At 41.4% G+C, this 13,938-nt stretch overlaps 1 protein-coding gene across 1 annotated transcript in view; it reads left to right on the forward strand.

Annotated features, from left to right (window-relative positions):
* Positions 1-5,871: 5,871 nt before the first annotated feature.
* The window catches only part of LOC137789694 (paired box protein Pax-2a-like), a 30,663-nt gene continuing 22,596 nt past the window's right edge, over positions 5,872-13,938 (forward strand). Inside the window, exons 1-5 of the mRNA XM_068583448.1 lie at positions 5,872-5,914; positions 7,535-7,700; positions 8,348-8,545; positions 11,918-11,997; positions 12,117-12,236. Coding sequence (XP_068439549.1) covers positions 5,872-5,914; positions 7,535-7,700; positions 8,348-8,545; positions 11,918-11,997; positions 12,117-12,236 — 607 coding nt within the window. The remainder of the gene's footprint in view (positions 5,915-7,534; positions 7,701-8,347; positions 8,546-11,917; positions 11,998-12,116; positions 12,237-13,938) is intronic.

A 13,938-nucleotide genomic window follows, 5' to 3' on the forward strand; every position in this document is an offset into this window, starting at 1 on the left:
GTGTGTGCTGCCTTTATCCACTGGAGGAGAGGCTGCTCTGGTGGCTGCTGTAGTTTGAGATTGTTTGGGGGGGTTTTGTGACTTGTTTGTATAAATTATTAATATAGAAAAAAAATAAGGAAATGTCAGTTGAAAATCAGGATGAAGTTTTGTGGGAAAAGTTAAGATACATCTCTTATAATATTCATGAATTTAGTTTCCAATGCCCTAAATATGCTTTACTGTAACGCCTCTCCAGCCTTTGTTAAGTTCCAACCAGAGGGGAACACATTTAACTATTCATGTGGAAAGTTTGATGGGGGAAGAGAGGGGATTTAGCCCTTGTTCCCAGTACAATAAATGCAACATGGAGAATACTTTGGAAAATGACAGGATACAGTCCTATTTTTAATCCAGCACTGCAGGGCATATTTAACAATTACATGCAAATCTGCATAATGAATGAGGAGCAAGTGTGTATTGTAGGTCTTTGGCGCTTTTATTAAACTTAGAGTGCTAAAGCATGGACATGTGTGTGAAATATTCAGAATATATATGGTAATTTATATATTGTTGTGTTTGCTATAAGAAGAAAGAGAAAATAAGATGCTGACAGAGCTTTTGTACAGTATAACAGCGCGTAATCCTGATAATGATAACAATGATAACAATAATAATATGAAATGTTACTTTTTGTAATTTGGCCTTTCTTTCACGTTTAAAATGCAAATGAGATGTTAATTTTTCTTAATGATTTGCTGTACCTGAGGCATGGAAAAGCTCAGAAACTCAACTGTCTGACTGCTTTTGTGCTCAGGGTATGAAAAGTAATTTAACAAAGTGTTTTCTAATCAAAGTAATGTAACCTGATCTCACTTGCATTGGGATCTTTAATACAATACAAAATCACTGGAACCACTCAGTACACGTGTGTGTGCGTGTGTGCGTGTGTGTGTGTGTGTGTGTGTGTGTGTGTGTGTGTGTGTGTGTGGAGGACTAATGACGGGACAGATCATCAGCTGAACAGCCAACCTGCCAACATGCAGATATCAGAATAATTTAATTGGAGTTACCATTTGTAAAGTCCTTCCTGTGTGTGTTTTATCTTGTGAAATACGAGCTGGCTGCTGTAAACTTCCGCATTGACGTTTACGTCTATTCTTAATTTTTGACGATTCCCCATCAAAGACAGTAAACGCTTAAATTGGCTGCATTAAACTGACACGTTTATTTATAAGAGCACGGTTTTAAATATCATGGGGCAGCAAATTGGCCATCGAGCCACGAAGAGAAACGAAAAGGTGACTTTTTTTGGTTTTATATTACAGGGTTCAAATTCAATAAAAATGTATGTCAGATTGTAAAACATTTTCAGATTAAAGTCAGTGGGTTTACTCACTAACACATTCCTGAATTCAAGGAATAGGACACAAATGAACTAAATAAATGTCTTTTTAATGTGTGAGATGACCTGGTCGATCTTCTCAATGTGTCTCAATCCTGCCAGTCACGTGATGTGTGGAAGTTGATCATGTATGTGGACTTTTTGTCTGAGGAGTTAAAGTCGGACCAAATCACGGTTTTGACATCGTGCATGTTGTTCCATTCATTAACAGAAAATATATTTGTTTGTCAAAATGTAAGATGCATCATCAGCCTGACAACTGATGAGAAAATAACGATTAATTACAATAATGCTTATAATACTCCTATAATACAATCCGAATTTGTATATATTACTTGAAAATTGCATGGACATTATATCATAGCATACATCTGGAGAATTGGGATTTTTCGTTATGAGATGCTGAACAGGACCAGTGTGTGTGTGTGTGTCTGTGTGTGTTTAAATCAATAGGCCACATTCTAAGGGTTATAATGAGTTTATATTTATATAACTCTGCAATATTCAACATGCAATCTGTTTTTACTGCATTGTACAGGAAACAGAGGCTCAAATAACTGACGATGAATATCTGAAACTATTTTTTTTTTTAAAGAGCATTGTTTGCTGTAGCATAATCCTCCACATAACAAATACACATACAAATAAATAAATAAATATAGAAAAACTAATGATAAGACACATAGATCACGTTGTAATTTTACATTTAAACGAGGGGATCAATGGAAAACAGTTGTAATGATCCAATTAATTATGGGCAAAATTAAAAGCAAGTGCAAAATCAATCTTTCACGGTGTCCAGGATGGAATCAAATTGATGCTCCATCTGTTCACGCCAGCAAAGATTTGTAGCCCGGGAGTATTTGTAGCTGCTCGCTGCTGGAGAACATGGACACAGTGAGGAAATCCAATATACAGTAACAGTGTCAAGAGATATGTGTGTTAGTGTTATAGGATTAAATGTAGGTGGAGGCAACAGCTGAACTTCTGACTCCTCCCGTTTCATTCAAAAAATAAAAGACCTAAAAATGGTGTAATTATTACTCATTTGCATGCATTTTAGGGGCAATACAAGAGGGTTGATATGTGTTTTCGACATATTTTAGTCAAATAAAGAGCCCGAAAAAGACTTTAAATATATTATTTATTTCAGCATGCAGAATTATTTACATTTTTGGACATTATTCTTCGATTTACCGAATGTACAAATAGTCCAAAATCATCCTTGATGTCGCCAGGAATCACCATAACTCTCCTGACAAGACCCCTCCCTTCAATCGAAAAGGATTAATATTCAACTTACAACCAGTAGTGTCAGCTCCCCTCTGCAGGGAAACTCAGATCGATTGGTGACGTTGGAATAACGCGAGACAACCAGCAGAGTCTAAACGGGAGGAAGAAATAGAAATAAAAACATGAAATGACACCTCGAGCGTCTCCCACCTCGAGAAATAAAAGTTCTTTACCGGCATCCCCACACAGACGCCTCGGCCATCCTCCCCACAGTTGCCTGAAAGTGTGATGTGATGGTCGGCGGGTGGAGCTGGACCATCGGTGCTGCTTCTTCCTCCTCCTCCTCCTCTTCCTCCTCCTCCTCCTCTATGCCACCTCTTCTCTCTCCTCTCTGCACAGGCCATTAGGAAGCGGGGCAAAAGATAAATTGCTCTCTGTCAATACATTACACCTCTCCTAATGGGTGCAGCCGGGCTCCAAAAACATTTTCCAAACTCTTGACATGCCGTGGCATCGTCTTAAATACTGCAGCTGCGTGTCACAGAGGAAAGGAGTCAGTCATTTATTTAAATTCGTCCACATTTCGGTTTTATAAAACCGGTTAATTCGGGCTGCTTTCTGGCTTTCAGTCAGATGAATACAAGAAGACTGTCAGTGTTGAATTATCAAAAGGTAAAACTGCATTGCTGCATTGTTTAAACGTCTCTCAGGGGTCTCTGACCCCGTGTTAGCAGCTGAATGGGACGGCCCCTTCCTAAAAAAAGAGAGGCTTTTATAAGGCCCATCGGACCACATAGTCAAACACGCCGGACATCGCACGTGCTGCTCAAGCACACACCAAACAAAATATAAACGTGAAAAGTGTGTATTCGTTTGGATATGTGGTTAAAAAAAAATGTTTTCCACCCCCCTCAAATTGTGGGGAGCAAGAGGGCACCAGGGAGAAAAGTGAGGGAGGGGGTGATGGCGGTGGTGGTGGTGGTGGGTGGGTGGGGGGTCTTACAGGGGGGAGAGAATGTAGCTTTAAGGGAAATGTGCAGCCGGCTGTGAAATTACAGCCTATAGTGCTACATATTGTACCAGAAGCTCACTCCAAAAACAGTAACAAAAAGAGAAATCATCCCCTAACCTGACCAGGAGGCAGAGATGTGTCCGTCTGCCCCTAAGAGATGCCCCCCCCCTCCCTCCTCCACCACCATCAGCACCTACAGCCTCCCCACCCCAACAAAATGGTCAAATATTTGGCGAGAGCGCGTGCTAATAGCAAGGAAATTGAGACTGTCACCGAAAATTATGATTTTTTTTATTTTAAAATTTGAGGTGCCTATTAGAGTGATTTGTTGATAGTTTATAAGTTGTATTATTGTGTATTAAGTAATCTATTATTGTCCCTTTAGGCATATCAGTTTTTAATTTATCATCATGTATTTGCTTTTGTTTTTATGGAATACATATATATTTTCTTTTTTTTTTTACATGTCTTGTATCGCTTTCCATTGAAAAACAATAACTTTATTGTTACAAATGTTTTACAAATGTACTTCATTCATATTTAAATGGATTCCATATTTTAGCACACTGAATTAAAACAACTGTTTTTTTTTTCATTCAAGATATTACAAATGTGTGTGTAAAATATGATATTAATGGGATCCAAAACGAAGCATCTTGACTTTTTCATGCCTCCATCAGGCTTTGTTCAGTTTATATTCCCAGTCAGAGGACTTTATATGCAGAGGTAGGCCGAGTCTTATCTGCTGTTTAATTCTTTGAAACACCTTGCATGGATCTATGGCTCATGGATTATTGTTCCAGAACAATATTTCGTCTCCTCAGTTTGATCACAAGCACTCAAGTGCAGCCCAAGTTGTACTTTATTGGACTACTTTGGCAGCGCCTTTACATTTGAGAAACGATACAGCGCCATCTACAGAAGCGAAGCAGCACTACTGCATGCAGATCAGTTTCACCTCCAACCTCGAGCCGCCACCACAGCTTCCAGTTTGGACCACTGCAATCATCACGCCATCAACCGACTGTAAAAAGAGGGCGAAACATCTGCATTCACCAGAAATGAGCCAACATGTGTAACATTTTATATCGAATTAGAGCCAGAAATAAAGCTAGAAACACATTATGTTAGGCCTACTTGGGTTCCCGAGTGGACATAAAGAGAGATGAGCAAAACAATTAAAAAGAAGATTAAATTAAAAAGAAGATTACAAAGAAGAATGGAGCTAAATGCGGATTGTGAGGACAAATAGATATCCTGTATATATTCCCAGAGACAGGCTGTTAGTCCTTGCAGTAAAGGGGAAAAGATCAGAAAGGAATTTTTTTTTAAAAAAATATAAAAAAACATCTTTCATTGATTTAAAACTTCCAGTAAGCGAGCATATAATTCACAGCAGTTTTAATGTCTAATAAACTGTTATTTCTAACTCCAAATCCATTCCTTATTTATCGCCCTCCCCTTCCTGCTGGTCAGACCCAGAGACCTCCTCATTTGGACCCCCAATTTTTTTTGATTTTTTTTTTTGGCGTTAGCGAATCACAAAGTGTTGGCATCTATTGCCTTTGTCTGACAAGTCATCCATATAAGCAAAAGGGGGGTCTGCAGGAGGGGAGGAGAGGGTGGTGGGTGGGTGGGTGGAGGGGGGTGGGGGGGGGGAGAAGAGGGGAGGGTTGCAGCTTTTAGAACCACAGACACAGAGAGAGGCTTCATTCCCAGCCCAAAGATCCAGCATAACGCATCCAGCGCCGAGGAGAAACCCCGACGTGTGTGCGCGCGCGTGTTTCCTCCGCCGGTTTTGACGCGTGAAATCAAGGCCACCGGGATTGAGGAGATACCCGGGCCCGCTGCCGCACGCTGGATCTCAACGTTTCGTTTTTCCAAGAAGCAAAACTGCTGATCGCTGGCACGCCGTGAGACTTACCTCTGCTCCATACCGATAAACTAACCGCCAGGTCGCGTTACTGAAACAACCCTTCGGTCATGCTGCGCACCTGCCAGACCTCCGCTCCCGGACCGGACTGTTGAAGAAGAAGAAGAAGAAGAAGAAGAAGAAGAAGAAAAAAAAGACGAGGCAACTTTTGGGGGAAGAAGTTGCCATCAGACCGGTCGTCGTCGGGGTGGAGGGGCAAACTAAGTCCCTCCATCGAGTAGAGCCACCTTTTTTTCTTCACATTTTCATCCTCGATCGGACGGCGAAACGGCGACTTCAGTTGATTATCACTCTTTCCTTTGCTATCCAATGGATATTCACTGCAAAGCAGACCCCTTCACGGCGATGCACTGTAAGTAGCTCCCCTGCAGCGTTGACACGTATATGCGGCTAGAAATAAGAAGAAGAATGTGTCATTTCTGCATGTTGCAAAAGGCCTGCAGCAGAAAGCATGTGTACCTTTATGAGACAACGGCATGTTGGAGCATACAGGCGTTGCATTAAACTGAGAACCATGGAAACATGAGGACAATAGTGGATTAAATGGTTTTATGTGAGCACATTTCAGCCAATGCTCTGCTTTCAAAATCTGGGAAAATGTAATGAATGACAAGAATACTTCTGCACACATGCAGACATTAAACTTGTCATTGTAAACAAAGAGCATGCGTTTTGTAGGTACTTAGTCATTTGCACGTGTATCACTCTCCAGCTTCCCGCGCAGGGTGTGTGTGTGTGTGTGTGTGAGAGAGAGAGAGAGAGAGAGAGAGAGAGAGAGAGAGAGAGAGAGAGAGAGAGAGAGAGAGAGAGAGAGAGAGAGAGTGTGTGTGTGTGTGTGTGTGTGTGTGTGTGTGTGTGTGTGTGTGTGTGTGTGTGTGTGTTTAGGCCTCCTGATAAGTCAGTTACACATCTATTATTCAAATTATTCAAATAATTCGAATACTCTTCGAGGTCTGTGAGTCCACCACAAGTCCACATGCAGTACCTGTAATTTGGTGAACGTGTGTGAATTATTGATGACCTCTTCGTTTACTAAATAATATGTAATATGAGTAATCAAAGCTCGTTCAATTATTTAAAATTACCGTGCTGGGAAAATGAGGGAGCTTGTAACGTAATAGCCATAACATGAGCCGTGGAGCTGCCGAGGAAAAATTATGTTGGTTAGAAACTTTAAAGTAGTAGAGACCAAATACATTCATATTGGGGGGAAAAATGAGTATTAAAATAGCAGTTATGACACAGATCTTTGTGGGTTAATGCAGGTTGGATTTATTTGAACTAAATCTGCACAATACCAGTGTGACTGATGAAAAAAACATATGCTGATTGAGTAAGTGTTCAGTGTACACTATTGTTTTATTTTATTTAAAAAATATTATTATAAAGATAGTATTATAATTAATCGTAATTCAAAATGTAAAATACATTGTTTTCAACACAAAAGGTACAAATTCAAACCAATAAGCCTGGACAAAACGAACAGATAAATAGGTCAAATGTTCAGCTGCAACGTTCATTTTTGATTCAATAAAAAATATATAAACATGTAAATGCATTATGGACACTTGGTTTATATTTCTATAGTCATATACCTTTCAATCACCAACATATCCAAATCTTCTTTTTCATTAATAATTTATAATTATTTGGAATAATGGCTGTCGACAGATTAATATCTGGTCATTGTGCTGTATTTATAAAACGTTTAAAACACAGAAAAAACGTGCCTGCATAATATTAAAAAAATAATAATGTCTTCTTTTTTTATGTTCAAGTGCAGCATTTCGTGCTTCTTCACAATACCATAAACACATGCAAATCCACCTGCTCCATGGAGGAAACAAACCTTAATATGTGTGATCCGTCCGCTGCAATAATTCCAAAACAAACTCACCTGCCTCGCTCCCTCTCCGTTACGACTTTGTGTAATGTTAGGGTTGCGTGTGTGCTGCTGTTGTATCCCACGTAGGGCACGGCGGTGTCAACCAGCTCGGCGGGGTGTTTGTGAACGGCAGACCCCTCCCGGACGTGGTGAGGCAGCGGATAGTGGAGCTGGCCCACCAGGGCGTCCGGCCCTGCGACATCTCCAGACAGCTGCGGGTCAGCCACGGCTGCGTCAGCAAGATCCTGGGCAGGTGGGTGAACACTCTCCGGACAAGCCCTGCAGCCAGGTACACTCTGCTGGGTGCGGGGAGGTGGATGGAATATGCACGATGTACAGTGGTGGAGGTGGAGGAGAGAGCTCAACCTGCAAAACTCAGCACGTTTGGGGTTTTTTTGGGGGGGGAAATTCTGAAATGCATTGAATCATATTTTAGTCGTGCTAAATTTTTTAGAATATCGATGTTATTTGGATGGTTGGTCGAGTTCAGGTGGGCTTCTCCTCCATTTTTGGTGTGTACTGAGAAGATTCAATAGGAATTTTGCAGATATACATTATTGCCGTGTATTCATGCATGCGCTCATGCGTTTTTTCTTGCATTTTTAAGAAAATGTGTGTTTGTTTTGAGACATCATGGACATTTGAAAACGCATATTAGACTCATAAAAATCCCAAATTTGATGTTTTGCTGGGAAAAACTTTTGGAGACTTTCTTGTTAAAAAAAAAAAAAAAAAGAAAGAAAGAAAAAAAGTAGTTCTCAGAATCAATAACTCTCCAGCCTATGTGTGTATCAATGCGTTTAAAATGCTATTATACGTCTATCTTAGGGGGGCATAGGTACAATTGCGTCTTAAAAATCGTAAGCTATCATTGGAGAATGTTCGTTTTTATTATTGCAGATACTACGAGACTGGCAGCATCAAACCAGGGGTGATTGGTGGCTCTAAACCCAAAGTGGCCACGCCGAAAGTGGTGGACAAAATCGCAGACTACAAGAGACAAAACCCAACCATGTTCGCTTGGGAGATCAGAGACAGACTTCTCGCAGAGGGCGTATGCGACAACGACACCGTTCCCAGCGTCTCGTCCATTAACAGGTAGGACACAACCATTCAAAAATATAACTGACGAAATGCATGCAACCTTTTTGTTCTTCATTTTTGGATGTGTGGTTGAATTTAGTTTGGTTTAAACAACGGGCTGTACGTAAACACGTTAATGAGTCACTTACAACCGAGTGTCTGTGAACGCACCACAGCAGAATATTGTTTGACCAACTTTGTGCTGCCCGGCGCGCCGATCGTGCACGAGGCTGCCTGCGGTCCCAGAGGTGCAATTCAATCTTTCAGACCGAACTCCCTCAACAATCAGCAGTACATCCAGGACTGAGTGAATCTGTCGAGATGAAAACCGATCAATATTCGGTGACCAGATCCCGTGGCGCTATAAAGCAGGCCAATTTTCTTTAGCACATCTAATGTGCTGGAGCTGCTGCACACACACACACACGCGCGCGCGCGCACGCACACACACACACACACACACACACACACACACACACACACACACACACACACACACACACACACACACACACACATGTACAGATCAACGCGCATGCCTTTTTTTTCTTTTCTTTTTTTTTGCAGGATTTTATTTTGAAGAAAAACGGGGAATTAAAGGGGAAACGGAGTGGCTGCAATTTCGTGAAATATTGCATCGTGTGAAAATAAAGTGAATCAAATAAAAAAAAAAATACAAACATATTGTAGCAAAAAAAAAAAAAAAGAAAACACGCCCCGTTTGGAAATAAATGAAATAATTAAAATCGTAGCATTAAAACTCAGGGTGGTATATTTCTGTAAATAATAATGATTATGCAAGGTGCAGCATATTTTGTTTTGATTGTGGCTTTAAAACGTCTTTTACCAGGTAAATATATATATTTAACATTTCAAGAATCACTATTTATGCTACAATTCTTGAGTTTTCTGAAATGAATTTGTAAACAGCAGCATAGTCATAGAGTGGCAGCTACAGGAAGACCCAGGACACCCCCACCTCACCCTCACCCCTCCTCACCCCTCCACCAGAGATCCCTGGTGATGAACTTTGGTTAAGAGGCACTGTTCCATAGAGCCAGCATCAGCATTACATTTTAATGAGCTGATGGGAGAGCATGGACAGCTCCGCACAAGACATCTTTTAAATAGAGAAAAGGCTGAAGAAAATTCATTTCATGCTTCGTGGCTGCTTAAAAAGCCCTATTTAAGGAGGCTCAGACACATGTATGTGATAAATTCAAAATGTACATTAATATCATTAAAAGAGCTCTATAAAGTAGGTTTTTTCAATTCCAATTAAAGCTTTCTATTTTGAACCCGTGGTGAGGAGGGGGGCTTATGTGTCTTTGTTTATGTGGGAAATTAAATTCTGAATACAAAGAACTGTAATTCTATCAGCCAAATATGAGAGCTACTTTGAATTTCTATTACGGCTTAATGCTGAATATTCTCTGTTTTTTTTTTGAAGCAGAAGATTTCAATGTGTTGCTCTGTGCCACACACGCACCCACAGACACACACACACAGACACACACACACACACACATACACCGAACACGAACACACACACACACACACACACACGGGGCGCACACTCAAATGAGATGCATTTGTTTAGATTTATCGAGCTTAATATTTCGATACATTTCAATGAATTTCTAAAAGAGCAGTCTGCAAAGGGAGAAAATCAAATCAAATCAATGAAAACATCTTCAGTACTTCAATCACTGAAGCATACTGCTCCAGATCAGCTGATGCGACCACAAGGTGTTTGGAAATCACAAGAAAAAGTGTCTGCAAATAAATGACGTGAAGTGTTAAATTGTGGGTTTTCCCAGTTAAGACAATACAAAAAAAAAAAAAGCGAAGGACTGGAGCCAAAGCCTTTTCCAGTTGGATGACTCTGGAGCCAGTCGTGGGTTTCTGTGGCAGACAGTCTGACCTCAGGACTGTTGACAAAAGAGGATGCCCAATTTAAACACCTTTCGCCTGCATGCATTATTAAATGCTCCAGAGATAGTGGTGTACTACAAGTCAGGGCCTCCACAACCAACAAGTAACGCTACCCTGTTGGTAAACATATAAAAAAAAAGGTCCTCAATGGCGCTCAATATTATTGATTCAGAAGGAAAGCAATTTTAATATTTCTTCAGGGGATTTTCAGCAACAGCCAGGTCATTAATTCATTCTCCCAAATTGCTTATTCAATATCAAGAACATGGATACCAAATAAAGCCTTTGAATTTATGTAGCACACACAAGTCAAGGGGTCGAATAACTGTTATGGGGAGAAGTGGAAAAAATTAAAACGTCAATATGCGTTCTCTGGAAAGGCTTGTTGTTAGGTAGCTTTGCCTCGAAGGGGAGTTTTCTTTCTTTTCTTTTTTTTAAAAATTTGTGATAGTGTTGTATTTTTTCCCTCTGATACACATGCTGATACACATCCTCCCTTCTGGCACCTAAAGTTACATTAATAATCAAATCATCGGATGCATTTCTGGATAATATGTCGAAAATATGAGAGGAGTATTTTTTGGCTTAAAAATTGTGTAATCTGAGCGGGTGAATATTTTCATTCCACTGAAATAAAACATGCGAACAAATGAGAACAAAGAAAAATAAATCTGAATTGTGCAAAGAAATCCAGCCTAAAAGGCTCCACAGCCCTCATCCGACCTCTTTGTGCTCTAAAATAGCGCTCGTGGCATACATGATGAATAGTTTTAAAGTTTACAAATTATTGTGACAGCTCCCTTTCTTCCCAAGTGCCATTCAGATTAAAGGAATCTAATGCTGGCGTAAGCTTGTGCAAGGCAATAAGGAACTATTGCTTTCCTGTCACATATAATTTATAGCTTTCTATTTGCATCTGTTTGCCCGTGTGACTAATCCCCAACTTTTTCTCCCCAAGCCCCGATCAATACAACCTCATCCGCATTGGCACATGGGGGCCGCTTGCTCTACAGAGATGTTTGATCTGGGAAGCAAAGGGCTACTATAGGGCTGCAATCTGCCCCAGTGAAACTCCCTCCACAGTGGGGGAGAGAGAGAGAGAGAGAGAGAGAGAGAGAGAGAGAGAGAGAGAGAGAGAGAGAGAAAGGGAGGTGGTGGGGGGAGCTGATTAGTGTGGCCCAGGTAGAGTCAGTGAAGCTGATCATTGAGGTGAATTGATGTGATTTCATGCTTTGTTTGCAAGATCACTCAGACCAAAAGTGCAATGAAGACTTTTCTCCAGACTTCACCTTTTAAAAGGTAGAACCACTGATCCCTTCTTCCCTCGGTGAAATGCTTGATATCTTAATCACACAATATCTCCGTGTAGTTAGGGGCAGTTTGGGATCTCCGGGGAGGAGAGTTGGTTCGTAGAAAAGCGGCGGTGACATCTGCCTTTCCTTCGTTCCGCAGGATCATCCGAACTAAAGTCCAGCAGCCTTTCCATCCATCCCCTGATGGGTCGTCCCTGTCGACACCAGGCCATACTATAGGTAATAATGCAGCTCAGCAGGGCCGATACGGCATCACAGCACACACTGTATCAGGCGTGTTTTTCATTGGGAATGCAAGCTTATATGCGAGCTTATTTTTTTGTCTTTTTCCACCTTAGTACCAAGCACAACCTCTCCGCCTGTAACCAGCGTCTCCAACGACCCGGCAGGATCCTACTCCATCAATGGCATTCTGGGTATTCCACGATCCAACGGTGAAAAGAGGAAAAGAGATGAAGGTAAGATACATTTGTTTTGTCTCGAGGTGAAACATAACACAGGATTAGCATGCAGAAACTAACTAAAATCCTACCAAAAAAAAGCTAAACAAAATTGAACAGACTGTGCAGCTTTATGCTATAAAATCCACTTTGCTGAACTTGCAATTACTGCATTAAAACCTGCTTCAGTTCCAGTAGATGACCCTTATAAAACACCTAAGTCTGAACCCTCTTACACCGCTGTGTCAATCTGCCAAGGAGTCTTTTGATTTGAAGACACGACCTCCGCTGTTGTCTCCTGCAATTAATCTTTATGGAAGTGATTAAAGGGCTTTAGATAATTACATGTCAAGATGATGTAGCCAACCACCCAGGTCAGTCAAGAAAGCCGATGTAGCTTTGTGGAGGGCTTTTTTTTTTCTTCTCCCCTTAACAAAAGTGGCTCCACTTCTGCTGCTGAAGTAGTAGGTGAGTGGATATAAGGGGGCCTGAGGCGATATAGATTATTGGTTCTGTAAGCAATAGGCTTCCTTAATGTCACTACATAAGTCTGATGAGAATAGCTAAACAGATGCACTCATGTTCCAAAGCATGCATGTGCGGCAGGGATGATGTGGCTGCTGAAAAGGGGCAGTTATCTCAAACAGGGTGGGGAAATGAGTGCCTTATTTCTGCGGTGCTCTGGAATGAGAGCTAATCAGAGCACGGCAGCAGTTTACATAGCGTCTCCTTTGTTATGGCGTTTGTTGAGAAGCGCGGGGGTTTGCGGGATATTGGGTGGAATTGATGTTTTATGTGCGTGCAGGGAGGGAGGGATGACTAATGACCTGTCAGAGGTAGATTTCCTGGCAAAGATATAAAAACCAGCATGACGTGGACATGGCAAATGACATAATCAAGTCTTCCCCTGTAAGAGATGCAATCGCGGCGGCATAATGCAAACGTCTGGTATTTTCAAGGGTTCATTTCCAGTCGTTCGAGGACCTCTCATATTAGCCAGGGTGTAATGTCTAGTCCCTGAATGATAGAATGCACACATTTCTATGCAGATTGCTACTGAAGGGCAAAGAGGTATTAAAGGGCATGGAGAGGAGTAAGGTGTGTGTGTGTGTGTGTGTGTGTGTGAGGAGAGCCGGCCTGTTTTGTGGAGGTCTTCCAGGTGACAGCGCCATGTTTCTATGGCTATTCAGTCTCAAATGATTCCCCTGATGTGCTGCCATTTCTGTGATTTAGGTGCCCGGGCAGCCTTACGATGAAAGAGCAGAAAGCTGTGTGTATGTGCGCTTGTGTGTGCGTGTTTGCATTAGGGTAGGACTTGCACTGAGGGTGACGGAGGGAGCGGTGGTTCTTATATACTCTCTCAACGGCCAGCTGGTGCCTACCTGGAACCACGAGGTCAGGGATACTTTATCTTTCCAAAACATAAACCCCAGGCCTTGGCTGCACACACACGGTTGCAAAAGCAATGTCTCGCCTCGAGCCACGGTTTGTAAAAATAGTATATTACGGTCGATGTTACCCTGTAGACACTATTGTCCAGTTGCTGTCTTCCCTTAAAGTGCACCTTACACCCCCCCCCCAAAAAAGACTAGACGACCAACTGAATTCAAGATTATGTAGCTGAAACACTAAAGTGTTCTTAGAAAAAGAGCCGTAGCTGTCATGGAGGATAGATTATGTCAGTATTTTGGGTGAAGTCACTTTTAATTTTAATGTGAGC

Source organism: Clinocottus analis, unplaced genomic scaffold (assembly GCF_023055335.1).
Source record: "Clinocottus analis isolate CAN_PGR_092001 unplaced genomic scaffold, fCliAna1.0.p SCAF_19, whole genome shotgun sequence".
NCBI lineage: Eukaryota > Metazoa > Chordata > Actinopteri > Perciformes > Cottidae > Clinocottus > Clinocottus analis.